General features: G+C 41.2%; 1 protein-coding gene across 7 annotated transcripts in view; it reads left to right on the forward strand.

Moving 5' to 3' along the window:
* Window positions 1-15,439, forward strand: part of enox2 (ecto-NOX disulfide-thiol exchanger 2) — a 360,733-nt gene that overhangs the window by 177,531 nt on the left and 167,763 nt on the right. For 6 of the 7 annotated variants that reach the window (XM_067457977.1, XM_067457978.1, XM_067457979.1 and 3 more), the window contains one exon: window positions 9,396-9,539. In XM_067457977.1, coding sequence (XP_067314078.1) covers window positions 9,396-9,539 — 144 coding nt within the window. Of the gene's footprint in view, window positions 1-2,224; window positions 2,407-9,395; window positions 9,540-15,439 lie in introns of all 7 variants that reach the window. The other variant, XM_067457983.1, reaches the window with a different exon arrangement.

The raw sequence follows: 15,439 nt of genomic DNA on the forward strand, positions 1-15,439 counted from the left end.
CAATGACAGCTAACACATCTACCGTCACTGCAATGATTTGACAATGATAGCTTCTTACTTTTGAATCCTGCTTGATATTGTCCCAGGTTAGAAAAACTGTCTGCAGTGAAATGGGCAGAACAAACGAACAACTTTGAATTAAATTGTTGCGGTATCCGATTGTAAATAAACATCAACCATGGCTGTTGACATTTTTTATCTGTGGGAAGGCTATGAAAAGTCCTCACATCCCCTGCACAGCCTGAAACATGACATTTTTTTTCCATGATCTGCCGTTTTCACTATCCTCGCGTGTTGTTTGTTTACCTGCAGTCCTGAAGATTCGGCTGCACATTTCTGCCTGACAATGAACATGGGCTGACATGAAAATGTTGGGGGCGTACATATAAATGATCCCAACGATTGCGTCACAGTTGGCGTTATGTTGAAAATAGCCTGTTTTTCCGTGGTGTTTTTCACAAACAAGATAAGAAGGAGGAGGCAATGATGTTTGAGACTCACAGTATGTGATGTCCATTTTGATGTCCGAGAAAGCTGGACCAGAAAGTAAGTGAGTGAGTGAGTGAGTGAGTGAGTGAGTGAGTGAGTGAGTGAGTGAGTGAGTGAGTGAGTGAGTGTGTGAGTGAGTGAGTGAGTGAGTGTGTGAGTGAGTGAGTGAGTGAGTGACTGAGTGAGTGACTGAGTGAGTGACTGAGTGAGTGAGTGAGTGTGTGAGTGAGTGAGTGAGTGAGTGAGTGTGTGAGTGAGTGAGTGAGTGAGTGAGTGAGTGAGTGAGTGAGTGACTGAGTGAGTGACTGAGTGAGTGACTGAGTGAGTGGGTGAGTGAGTGGGTGAGTGAGTGGGTGAGTGAGTGGGTGAGTGAGTGGGTGGGTGGGTGAGTGAGTGGGTGGGTGGGTGGATGGGTGGGTCGGTCAGTGAGTTAATGAGTCAGTGAGTCAGTGATTCAGTGAGTGAGTGAATGAGTCAGTCAGCCAGCCAGCCAGCGAGTGAGTGAATGCATGAGTGAATGCGTGAGTGAGTGAGTGAGTGAGTGAGTGAGTGAGTGAGTGAGTGAGTGAGTGAGTGAGTGAGTGAGTGAGTGAGTGAGTGAGTGAGTGAGTGAGTGAGTGAGTGAGTGAATGCGTGAGTGAGTGCGTGAGTGAGTGAGTGAGTGAGTGAGTGAGTGAGTGAGTGAGTGAGTGAGTGAATGTGTGAGTCAGTGAGTGAGTGAATGTGAGTCAGTGAGTGAGTGAGTGAGTGAATCAGTGAGCGAGTGAGTGAGTGAGTGAATGCGTGAGTGAATGCGTGAGTGAGTGAGTGAGTCAGTGAGTCAGTCAGTGAGTGAGTGAGTGAATCAGTGAGCGAGTGAATCAGTGAGCGAGTGAATCAGTGAGCGAGTGAATCAGTGAGCGAGTGAATCAGTGAGCGAGTGAGTGAGTAGTGAGTGAGTCAGTGAATCATTGAGTGAGTCAGTCAGTGAGTCAGTGAGTCAATGAATAAGGGACAGACAGCAGACAGACAGACATCAGGCTGACAGACTGACAGAGAGACAGTCATCAGGCTGTCAGACAGAAAGACAGACAGACAGACATCAGGCTGACAGTCAGACAGACAGCTGACAGACAGACATCAGGCTGACAGACAGACAGACAGACAGACACAGCTCAGAGACCCACTTGTTGATGATCACACATTGATATGATTTGTTACAAGGTAGTTTGTGACGTCAGAAACACCAGCGATTTCAAACTTTGGTTAACTGTCATTTTAAAGAGAAAATACTCAGCAATGATCTTGACATATAAACAACATTAAAATCTTGATTATCACCACAGTACTTTTAAGGTATATATCCAAACCTAACAGCTTTTGTACGATATTTTTCTGAGTATATGAGAAATATTTGGCATTGTGATATTTTCGCTACTATCGTACCACAAGACATTACGAAGGTATCATAACAAATTCTGACAGAGTTTGGAAACCTTTGTTTCACAGTAACTTAAACCCTCATGAGGGAAAACACAAAGAATTGCTTTATTTATTGTATCCACACAAGTCAGAGGGTTCGGTCCCTGATGTGCTCTAAGATTTTGTGGGAACTTGTAAGCGAGACAGTAAACAGAATAAAGAAGAAAACTTTCCCTGCTTTACACAGTGACATGTCCCTGTTGCATTGTGGGTAGAAGAGCACAGAAGCGATTATGTTCCTCCCTCAAACAGTTTGTCTTGTCTTGTTTATAAGCACACAACAGTCCTCTCCCAAATCAAGACCCAGAGGGCCCGATGGTGAGGTGGGAAAGTGGCGTTCCTCTAAAGCACTGTGTACATCGTGATTGAGGACCAAAGAATGAGATGAAGAGGCCAAATGAGCGGATTCATCACGCCACACCTGATGTGAAGTACCCTATTCTGCCTCTGGATGCTGTGAGACATTTAAAATTCCTCTGTAAACACATTAGTGAATCACTTGTCTTAGGTTACAGATAGAGAAACATTCATCAAATCCGTTGCCTCAACACATCCATAAATGCATGAGTCTCATTTGGTGTCAGAGGCCGCCGGCTGCCTGCGAGTCCCCTACTCGCAATTGCTCGATATTCCACATGCTGGAAAGTTTTCCCCCGTCACATCCATCGCTCCTCATCTTCCACTTCATCTCTCTCTCTCTCTCTCTCTCTCTCTCTCTCTCTCTCTCTCTCTCTCTCTCTCTCTCTCTCTCTCTCTCTCTCTCTCTCTCTAAGATAAGAGAGTGTTGTGCAAGTTCTCCTGCTTCTGCACTGAGTATGTGATCTGCATCAGTCTTTCTCCTCTGTGGCCGTCAGGAGCAGGAACACTAATGCTCATTTAAATCTCATCAGCGGCTCTATTGAAGCATTTGCATCTGCAGTAAGAGTACAGTGTCAGAGCAAGAAAGCAACCTAATTCCCTTTTTGTATGTCTCTCCTCATCTATTTTCCTCTGTCTTTTTTGGGATGCTGCTTTAGATCAGCTGTACAGATCTTTAGATTGAATTTAGCTTCTGTTACCTTTCGTTCTTACTCAATAGAGCTGTATGCTTTTTTTCATTTATCGACTTTTTCCTGCTTTTCCATAATATAGCTTGTGTCTACATGGTTAGTATTTATGCTCCCATTTTTTTTTTAGTCATGGATGGAGCTTTCCTCTTAGTGCGTATGAACAGAATAAGTCCAACATGTGCTTAAGAAACATCAATCAAGATATATATGCCTGGAGAGCTGTTAGGGGTCATGCATGGGCCACGGACCCCATAACTGGGCAACTCTTGGCCCGTCTTCATTTGCTTGCCTGTGGATTCAAATCTCTCTTAATGTACTTGACAGACTACTTCTTTGTGTGTGTGTGTGTGTGTGTGTGTGTGTGTGTGTTGTGTGTGTGTGTGTTGTGTGTTGTGTGTTGTGTGTTGTGTGTTGTGTGTTGTGTGTGTGTGTGTGTGTGTGTGTGTGTGTGTGTGTGTGTGTGTGTGTGTGTGTGTGTGTGTGTGTGTGTGTGTGTGTGTGTGTGTGTGTGTGTGTGTGTGTGTGTGTGTGTGTGTAGCAGAACAACCAGCAGATACTTAATCTGGTCCAGACAGCTTAGAGTAGTGTCGTAATGTATATCTTAATATTAATTAATGATGGGTGTCGACTCTGTTGCTGTGTCCAAAATCGCTCTCTTGTTTACTGATCCCCTAACCCCTATATAGTGCATGGCAAATGTGAATGAAAATTCGGACACTGACGTATTACACCGTGTCAGAGAGCTGTCGCAGAAACTTTGTCACGTACATTTATCCTACATTTACTGTAGCTCACTTTGGAAATACATAACATCCATAGGTTCTTTAGTTTGTAATTATACACACCTCCAGCCAGCTTTAATGCAGTAAATATATCAGTAAGTGTACATCATCATATGTATTGTATTCATTTTTAGTTTCTTAAATTCTCCTGTCCAAGCTCCTTTAACGAGTGCCATTTTTGTTTTATGTCTGACCCTGTTTTGATGTAAAGTAAAAGGAGTCGAGTGGGAGTCGAGAGTCGGAGTCGACTCCAAAAAACCTGGACTCAAACACCCCTAATTGTTATGTATTTGCTTTTCACAATCAGTGGATGCATAAGGTTCTTTTTTCCACATTACTGTTTATTATTTGATAACTAATATAGTGTATAATTTGGCTTATGTGAGGATTGTTTTATGTTCACATTATATATATAAAACATAGCTGCACAGCTGTACATACAATTTTGCAATCCACACAACATTATGGGGGACATTGAAGAGGACAATTTGTTGGTGTTGGTGCGCATCTCTCTGGCTAAAATCACAGCTGCCCTGGCTGCTGTTCTGGAAGAGGAATGGCTCAGTCATAATCCTTTTGGCCACTGTGCAGGACTTGTATCTGTCATTCCCAAGATGAACTGAGACTATATTGCTGTACTACACCTTACTAATCAATTATTGTGGTCTAAAACCAGGTGTTTCAGTTTCATTGCCCGACCCCTGTCGGTGTGTTCACGCCAGGTCCTAATTACAGTAATTACAAGATTTCAACTCATAATGGCCGCTGTACCACCTGACTGCTGCAGATAAACTTTGAGTGTGTTACCATAGAAATGCATAATTTCCTGCCAAAAGACGTGAACAGTAATTACGATACTTATGAGAATGGCGTGAACGCAGCTTATACATCACATCACATGATTCAGAAATCAGGTTAATATGCTAATGTGGTGCTCAAAAACATTTCTTGTTATTAACAGTGTTCAAAATAATTATGCTGCTTGATGTTTTTGTGGAAACCGTACACTTTTGCTACGGTTACGCCTGTCGTCTACACTACTCTGTTTTTTTCGAACCTCGAAAGCTTTTGAAAACGCTGCAGACCCTGTTTTAGTTTGAAAACTACGGCGTGGCTCCTCACATTACGCTACCGGAGCATGACAATAACAGACCAGGGCTGCGTTTCACAATAGCGTTGTACGCCTAAGTTGATCGTAGAGACCGTTCACTGTCAGAAAAAAAGGTACATCACTGTCACTGGGGCGGTACCCTAAGGTACAAAACCGAAAAGTTACTAATACACACTCTTAAAAGTATTGATATGTACCATTTAGGTACAAAGGTGTACCGTTTCACTTACCTTACTGTGTGTGAAAACCCACACAGCAATGATGAACTTCTCCTTCATTTTGCTTGGGAACTGATGTGGTCGGATCCAAATTTTACAGGCCTGCATTCTCTGGATTTCTCTGAAGCAGAGCACTTTTACATTCCAATTGGTTGCCGCCGAACCGCATCATAGCTCATTACCATAAAGTTGAGCTGATTTCAACTCTCCTTGACGCACAAATAGTCCAATATGCGCCGCTCTCGCCGGAGCTTGCCGTCGACTCCCAATGAAAATAAATGACTTCCGGCCACTTTGACGCACAGTTAGGGTACCGCCCCGGTGACAGCACTGTAGCTTTTTTTCTGAGTGTGTTAGCGGCTATTGTATTACAATGCTTTTGGGAAACGCCGCCCAGAGCCGTCTCTCTCAACAGCTCTGTAACATACCAGCCTCGACGACCATATAAACAATGGCACAGAGACGGAACTGCATTCTTTGCCGACTCTGTTAGTCATTATTAGCAGCTCCGTTGTGTAGTTGTATAATACTGCAGCTGTCTACATGCTCAAGTGGCAGTCGTTTACACTTGTGAAGTGTAGACAGAGATCGTTTCTGAAACGCCAGTGTAGACGAGGATGGGAAAGGATCGGGAAACGCACTAGTGTAAACGGGGCCTTTGATGAATATAAGTTTCAAATGCATCCATGCAGGCCTACTGTAAGAGTAATGATGCAGACTAATTGTTGAATCTGTGTTTTCAACCCAAAAACACCATCCTAAATCTGTCACCATCTTCACCAGACGACCATTTATGTCGTCAATGAAATCATCAGCCAAAACTGTATAAATATTCAGTATACCGCCGAGCCTTGATCTGGAATGAATGAATAATTACAGAACGTCTTCCTCTTGTTTCATTAACAGATCGTTACATGCCAAGAACTTCTCACTCCTGCACATGATGCAGCATCAGACGAGTTTGAAGGGCTAGTTCAGCGCTGTTTAAATTAGTCCTCAGCCATCCTGTTTTTCGATCTCTTCCCGTGCTGTCTTTCTGCAGTGCTGCTCTTCTGTCTCAAATTCCATATCCTACTTGACTTATCTGCTTTTTCTCACTCCGTTGCACTTGGTTTTTCTACAATCTTGCCTTTGCTCTCTCATCCACACAAGCAGCGAGATGTTGGAGAGGTCGCTTACTGTCATTGCGCACTGCAGAGGGCAGATGTGGCAGATTATAGCGCAGGGGTTTGAGTCGTGACCTCTGAACTGGGTGTCAGTCTCTTTTTCTGTCTCTCTCTCACTCTTTATCTCTCTCATCATATGGGAAATGCAGTGACAGCCCCCCAGCCCTGTACTTCTGTAACCTTCAGGCAAATAATGCCAAGCAAAACAATGTAAACCGAGAGGCGAGATGAATATTTCATGAGAACAGAACAACATGCATATCTCAGACATCACTCTGTATTCTAAACAGCACGTAATGCGCGCCGTATACTGGGATAGGAAGATGCGGACTTACTGGTGTTATTGCTATAACTTTCTATGGAATTATATATCTTTTTAGCTTCTGGGATCTTGGCAGTGTTGTCATTTTTATTATTGAATTCATGGTCTTTTTTGTTGTCTTTCTCTAGAACGGATGTCTAGACCAGAAATGGAGGGAGTTCTTAGGTATTGATTGCTGTCTCGAGAACATTTCCTAATTTAGCATCAGAATCTGCAGTCGATTTCTGTAATGGAATTCACAGAGGGGTTAATAAAGAATGAGACTGTGTGTGTGTGTGTGTGTGTGTGTGTGTGTGTGTGTGTGTGTGTGTGTGTGTGTGTGTGTGTGTGTGTGTGTGTGTGTGTGTGTGTGTGTGTGTGTGTGTGTGTGTGTGTGTGTGTGTGTGTGTTTAATCCTTTCTTTGTGGCTTTCAGAGGAGAAATATGCTATCATTGAAATGAAGCTGCACCATTAAATTAGTCTTTAAGGGCCATTTCTGTCCTCACTTCATGAATCATTCTCTAGCAGCCTAGACTGAAACATCAGAAACTTTTACTCTGTCCCCACCTCAGACACACACACACACACTTTTGGTTAGTTGAGACTGCTTGTCCACTGACTCTCCTTTGACCGTGCATCTCTGATACATATTGCACATTTAATTTTGCAGGAGCTCTGTTAAAGAACATTCTTAGGAAACCTTCTGCTGATAAAGCAAAGCAAGAAATTCAAGGGAAGAACTAGTCATATGTTGTAAAATTTTAATGCAAGAGGTTTTTCGCAGTATGCAAGAGGTTTTGTAGTGCCAAGTAGAGCCTGACGGATTTATCGGTCTGCTATGAACGCGCCCGTGTGTCTCACAGTGCACAAATGTTCACACAAAATTACATCAAAATGTCTGTCTTGTCAAGTATCATCACAGACATAGATGGTTATATCTTAAAGGTGGGGTTTCTGGGAACCGTTGTTGATATTTCATATCACCAAAACAAACACGCCCCTACGCCCAAAAGGCTCTCGGCCCTATTTTGAAAGCTCCCCACACATACCTAACCCAGGCAACGCCTATGGCAGAATCTGTGTGTTACTAATCCAGGTAAAATAGTCAATGAAAAAGTCACTCCTTCCATCACAAAAACACAAATCATTCTAATGAACAACTCGATAGTACACGATCAACTCAAACGAGCACAACACATATTACAATTATGACCGTATTAGGGTTATATAGACTTGTCGGACACGTTTTGTGAGCTGACGCTTGAAACAGACAGTGAGGAGATTTAGATGCTCCATACGGTGTGGAAATGAACGGGTCTTTATCATCGCTGAAGTGAGACACAATACGATCACAAATGGACAAACATGCGAACATCACACGAGCATATTCAAGCAAAAGCCAGCATATATTAGTTCTCAGCTAATGTCCGGCGTCATGTGTGTCGTGTGTTTTGAATAATGACGTGCACTGAGCCTCTCTCCTCACCATCATTAGTAGACACACCCCTTATTGCTGATTGGCTACAAGTTTGTTATTGAACTCGGCCCGAGACCATTTTGTGAACATAAACATAACATTTGCCAGTCACCGTTTTTTATGTTATATTGTATTACATAAACAGTACCAGTCAAAAGTTTGGACTCACCAATTTGATTGTGTGTCCAAACTTTTGACTGGAACTGTAGCTACTATAATTCACATAAAGGATATCAGACGATATATCGATATCAGACTTTTTTTACTCCCTAATATCGGCATCGGCCCCCCAAAACCCATAGCGGTCGGGCTCTAGTACCAAGTAAAAATGATGTACTAGAACAGAGTTTTTCAAAAAAAAAATTATGCCAAGGGCCCCAAAATATGCAAGGTATGCAAGAGGTGATTTAATATATAAAGACCCATTTATAAACAACAAATACAATACATATACACTACCATTTAAAATGTCAGGGTCAGGAAGGGTTTTTTTTTATCTTAAAGAAATCAATACTTTTAATTAGCAAGGGCAGATTAAATTAGTAAAAATGTGACTGTAAAGACATTTACATATATATATATATATATATATATATATATATATATATATATATATATATATATATATATATATATATATATATATATATATACATTTATACGTATACATGAAAATAGTAAGCAGCACAGTCATTTCCAACATTGATAATAATAAGAAATATTATAAATGTTTTTTGAGTTCTAAATCAGCATCAATTAAAAATATTAAACTACTGTATATGAATACAGTATATAAATAATATGAACAAATATATAATATATATTTGACCAAAAGCATATATCTTACCAGTTCCAAACTTTTAAACAGTAGTGTATAGTTTGTTAAACATCATATAATGTTTCCAAATTTGAATGGCTTTTGTTTTGTCACTGTACTAAATTATTTTGATATTTTCTACAGAATAAATGTTTGTATTAAGTTGACTGTATATCTATGTTCTCTCTGCTATTAGAGTAATATTGTAATCATATAATAAAAATGTTTTATTTTATAATGTTAAAAACTAGAGCTGCCAGTAGAATATAATAACTGGGATTAATCACATGATTTCCAACCTGTCTTTAAAAATATATTCCACTGTACCCTCATATCTTCCCAGCACTAAATCACTTGTTAAAAAATAGAAAAGGTGGTTGGTCATGATGTCGGTCAAGCAGCCCATTACAATGTTCTTTGGCCATAACAAGTTACTATGCAAACCATACTTTAGTCAGGCCAAGCAAGACTATGTTTAAAGAGCATGCAAACTTACCAAGTTCTTTATTCTCTCCCTCCACAGGTCTGAATCCGCTGCCCTTCGACCCTGCCACGAACAACGAACCATTGCAATTCAACAGCTCCAATGGTCCTCTGCTTCCTGACTGTCCTCTGGAAAACGGAACAGAAAACAGCAAAAAGAGGAAGAGACCCAACCTTCCCCCAGGTACGTTTAATGATTTCCTCTCTGCCTCAGATCACGCTCATTCACACTCATCAAGCCCTACGGTCGTTAATTACATTCACATCGTTATTTCTGCCGTTGCTCTTTCCTTGACCTTTGAATGTGGGAGGTGAATGCCTCGTGGACTTCTGCATTTTGTGAGGTGTTCACTTCAAATTATCGCCTTCATTAAACCATCAGAACAGAAACCTCAGGATATTTCCACTTTTCTAGACGCTTTGATATCATAATTTGACATTTATGAGAGTAATAAAATAAAAAATCGAATTAATGCATGCATTGAAAACAACACTAAATATAACGAGTGACAACATAAACAAGCAATTCCTATTTTATGTAGAAGAGTTGCAAGAAGTTATGCTTTTATCTGGTAATAATTATGACTATCACCTTGCGGTCTGAATTTTCGAACCGCAAAGGAGAGTCAGGGAGCCGGTAGATATATGCCAGTCATGAAGAGTGACTCTGTCTGCTGCTGATGACCTTCAAAATAACACCTGGAAAGTGACGCCCAGGGAATATTACAAACCTCTCTTACACAGGTGGACTCAAATGAAAAACCTATTCATAGTCATATTAATGTTAATGGTCTACTAATTAATTGAATTATGATTAGCTGAAAGAAATGGATCTTGAAAAGGCTACTTTGTGTTTCTGGTTGTCTAGGAGACTTAATTGGTTTAGATTAATTGTTCATGCTAATTAGGCAGTCTGTTTCCTGTTTAGCATTTTAAGATAAAGTGCAATCTGTATTTTTCGCCATACCACCATGCCTCTTGGATTTCCGTTTTTTGTGACGTTTTATTTTTATACCCTTTCTCTCATCCCCAATCATGAGTGGACACGCCCCATACTGCTGATTGGTTACAAGTGTGTTGTGGTGCTCAGTCTGATCCACTTTCAACAAGTTTTTATTTTATTTTATTTTTTTGAAATTGCTTACTGCAGCTTTTTAAGAGTCTGTCAAGTCAATTGATAATTGTAAATGTCAGCCATCATGTATTTGCACATGCTGTTCTATGTAAATATAATTTCCATTTGAAGTCTGCCGCTCTGATCTCTTGTCCCTTGATGGTCATTTTTCCCGCAGGAACACTACTGCCATTCATGACTTGAAGTGACTCTGATTAGGGATAAATGGCAGCAAGTGACAGTGAGCAGAGCTTGTCATCGTCATATATGACCATAGAATAGATACAAATGGAAGTGAAATGGGCTCATATTGTGTTCTGGTCATGGTGAAGAGCTGCTTGTGCAGATCAAAGCTAGCCAGAGAGCTTTAGATCAAAGCTGGCTAGCGTTAATCTAATCTGCCCATTTCATAACCCTTTTTTTTCTTTAGTGCAAGGACGTCATTTGAGAATGGCTTAGATGAGCTGTATTCACCATACACCGAATATTTAAACACTCCAGAGTCCGGCTGCTGAAATAGAAATCAGGGTGGCAATGGGTTTTAGACAATAATAAAAAATACAAAAAAAAACTACTTAAAAAAAAGGTTTTATTGTTCTGCTGAGGTTGAAGAAGGGCTTTTAAGATGTTGTTGTATGTCCGTGCTGTGACTTAGCAGTGAGCTGTAGTGCTCATTCAGATGATGTGGATTTGAATCTGACATCCATCTTGCCTTTTAATAATTTCTTGTCTGCTCTGCTGCCCCTTACTCCTCTTATTGCTCTTCTAAATAAGTGACAAAAGACTACAAACTGTTCCCTGGCTTCACAGACAAGGCTTAACGGGGTCAATTTATTTTAATTTATTTGGTAATTTACTCAACCTCAAGCCCTCCTAGGTGTATAATGCATTCTTCTCTCAGACGAATACAATCGGGGTTATATAAAAAAAATGTCCTGGCTAAGCCAAGCTTTTTAATGGCAGTGAGTGGCAGCCCTAAATTTAAAGCTGCACTTTGTAACTTTTCCATCCGCTAGAGGGCGCCTATTCAAAACAAAGGCGTAGTTTGATGACGGCAAGTTTGAGCGCAGAATCTTGAGATATGTGGTCCCCTCACATCTGGTGGAAAAGAATCGGGACAGAAGTCATGTTCGTGGATGCGGTTATTAACATTACTGTAGTGTGAAGCAGAGCAGGGCCGAGTGTTGAGGAGCTGAGCAAGGCCGCTGGAGAGATTTGTTACAGAAACACAGCTCACGAGCAGCAGGACTTTTATTATGACGGGACACTTCGCCGGCGCCATTTCGGTTTTTCAGGTTTTGAGTATAAGGTAACGCAGCTCTGTTTATCATATTAGACACATTTAAGTGTGTTTAAAATCATCATATTAGACACATTTAAGTGATGTTATGACGTTACTCTGTGGGTTCGCTCAGCGGCTGCTGTGACACTTGTTCACACTTCTAAGAGTAAAGCGGGGGCGGCAGTGGCTAAGTGGTTCATGTAGGTTGTCTACAAACCAGAAGGTTGGTGGTTCAATCCCCGGTTCCACCTGACCAAGTGTCGAGGTGTCCATGAGCAAGACACCTAACCCCAGCTGCTCCCGACGAGCTGGATGGCGCCTTACATGGCAGACATCGCCGTCGGTGTATGAATGGGTGAATGTGAGGCAAAATGTAAAGCGCTTTGGATAAAAGCGCTATATAAATGCAGTCCATTTACAAAGCGTTTCGTTTCGTATCGTTTTCAAAATAAAAAGGAAACCGAGGGTAACGCAGATATGACGCAATTGACAGGCGACTCCCTCAGACGTCCCGGCTCATTGGTTAAAATAGCAATTTTCTCAGAATTTACAAATAGTTGGAAACATTTGGGATATTGTAAGAACTCAACTGAACAAAATATATAACACTGGCATGGTGGTTTTGGGGTATTTTACTGCAAAAATCCTACATAGTGGACCTTTAAAGGCTCCAGGGGGTTAATAAAGGCTCTATGAAGTGAATCGATGGGTTTGTGTAAGAAAAATATCCATATTGAACATGTTATAAATAGCGGTAACCCCTTCCGTTTTTAACTTATGCAGAAAGTGTAACGCCTCTCGCAGTTCAAGAGGTTTGTGCTATGTCCAACATCATCATAGCGCCAGTTACACTTTTTTCATAAGTTGAATATGGAGGGCAGTCCGCCGGAAGCTAGATTTTTGTACTATATAACATGTTAAATATGAATATTTTTCCTACACAAACGCATCGCTTCAGAAGGCCTTTATTAACCCCTCAGAGCCATATGGAGTACTTTTTTATGGATGTATGCACTTTTTTGGGCTTCTAATTTTGGGCTGCCATTCACTGACTTTATAAATCTTGGAAGAGCCAGGACGTTGTTTTTTTCTTTGTTTTTTTTTATATAACTTCTGAAAGAAGAATGTCATTTACACCTAGGATGGCTTGAGGGTGATAAATGTTTGGGTGAACTGTCCTTTTAAACCTAGTCCCAGACTAAAATGCCTGTTTGACCAGTTTTAACTGAAAGTTACTTGCACTGACAAATCTTAAAATATATCAGTGCAATAGTTTTGTCTCAAGATGTACACTAGTTATGTTTGTTTCTAAGGCCTGTTTCTAAACGTCCTGATTAAACTAAGGCCTAACCCTGTCTTAATCTAAGCCCTGTCTGTGAAACCAGGCCTGCGTGTTTGAGCCGTGGCTTTTTCATATTTTCTCATGCAGACAATATGAGTTATAATTTGACTCTGTAATAAATACAATACTGACTTAATACATTCTCTGGCAAACATTCTCTGATTTCAGTCATCTCATTACTCTCTCTACCCTCCTCTAAATAAAACTGGCAAAAAGCTAAAAACAGATCGCTGTAGTATGTTGGAGTGGTGGCTTAACTAAACAATGTTCTGATCTGACTCATGAATGTCCTTTTTTTACTCTTTCTAATCTTTAAATAAAAGCACCAAAAGACCGAAAATAAGGCATTTGTAGTATGCACAACACTAATATTGGCTCACTCAGTGAGAAGTCTACCGTTTGCATCTCAGTTGCACGGTGCAATTAGCACCTGTCTGATTTGTTAAGCCCTTGATTATGCTTGCTGAGTCATGAGACTGTCATGACTGTTGTCTCGAATCTCACAATGCCTCGGCTCTTCCATCGCTTCACAGCCGCTCTAAATAGTTGTGCCGTACGTGTCTGCTTAGCAACTGGGAGCTGCTTAATGGGGTTTGTTTTTGAACAACGCCAGCAGTTTTCCTTCCCGGCCTGTCATTATGCCGTGCTCTTATCCGCCATGACCGTGCCTGATCAATCCGCTCCCTGATGGAAACACATCTAAATGATGAAAATTCACAGCATCTGGTGCATAATGCATTCAGCCGCTCTGATGTCCTCTGGCAACACAAGACAGAGTCGCTCCTCCGAGGAGTGGAGCTAATGCAGGGGCGTGGACTAATTACCAGCCATGCAGATTTACTCTCGTTAAAGCATTATAATGGATAGATTCATCTCATTAGCGCTGGCACTCCATTAGAAGACCAAACCCCCCACCCTCTTCCACCCGCCCCACTGGTGTTGATGTTACTGGATAACGGATGCACTGCAGAGAGCGAGTGGGTGAGAATCTCCAGTATCGTACAGGACAGTTGGCAGGTTGTTTACGGCTCAACCTGGACTCTGTCACTTTAACTGGAGCTGCTTTTAGCCTATTTAATTTCACTCGGAAATTGGTCGTAAATTTCACAAATGATATCAAAGAAACGAGTAACACGTTTTTAAAGGCTCCTAATTTTGTTTTGAGGTCTCCTACAACAGGTTTACGTGCATCAAAGTTTAAAACACACTTTTATTTTCTCATAATATACATTGCACATCACCCAATTTTTTTAATGATTCTTAAATGACTCGAGGGATGAATCGGTCTCTCTAAATCCCACCTCTCCATGAGCTACTCTGCTCTGATTGGCCAGATGGCCCAGTTTGTTGTGATTGGTCTACCGCTTTTAGCATGTGTTTCAGAAGCTAAACGCACATTACCATAACTGTATTTCAACTACCGAGGCTTCCTAAAAATCAGCAATTGTACAGACAGTAACAATGATGTCGATTTTTACCCTATGAGACCCTGGACAACAAAAACAGTCATAAGTTGCACAGGTGTATTTGTGGCAGTAGTCAACAATGCATTGTGTGTGTCAAAATTATAATTCAAAAATCATTAGGATGTTAAAGGTGCACTATGTAGGATTTTTGCAGTAAAATATCCAAAATCCACTAGGCCAGTGTTATATATTTTGTTCAGTTGAGTACCTACAATATCCCAGATGTTGCTATTTTAACTAAGGACCGGGACGTTTCAGCATAGCGTTTGAGGGAGTCGCCTGTCAATTGCGTCATATCTGCGTAACCTTGGGTTTCGGGTTTTATTTGGCAGGAGCGCTTTACTCTTAGCAGTGTGAACAAGTGAACGCACAGAGTAACGTCATAACATCATTTTAAACACACTTAAATGTATCTAATATGATAAACAGAGCTAGCCTGACAAGCCAGACCCACATCAAGATGTTTGGTCTGGAATCTGAGTTCCTAGACGACACTTGCGGGAAAATTAAATTTGCTGCCGCTAGGGTGCGTCTAGATTTCTAGGCTAAAACAGAGCTGCATTACTTCATAATCATAACAGGAAGAGCGGAAATATTGCAGGCGCCCGGCAAATGTGTCCCGTCCCGTCATAATAAAAGTCCCGGTGCTCGCGAGGGGGGTATTTGTTTAACTATCGCTCCAGCAACCATGCTCAGCTCCACAACACTGTCCTGCTCTGCTTCATACTACAGTAACGTTAATAACTGCAGCCATGAACGTGATTTCTGCCCGAGTCCTATTTTCCACCGGCTGTGCGGTGAAGACCACGTGTCCCAAGATGCTGCGCTCAAACTTTGCGTCATCAAACTACACCTTTGATTTGAATAGACGACCTCAAGT

Source organism: Pseudorasbora parva, chromosome 11 (assembly GCF_024679245.1).
Source record: "Pseudorasbora parva isolate DD20220531a chromosome 11, ASM2467924v1, whole genome shotgun sequence".
Classification (NCBI taxonomy): domain Eukaryota; kingdom Metazoa; phylum Chordata; class Actinopteri; order Cypriniformes; family Gobionidae; genus Pseudorasbora; species Pseudorasbora parva.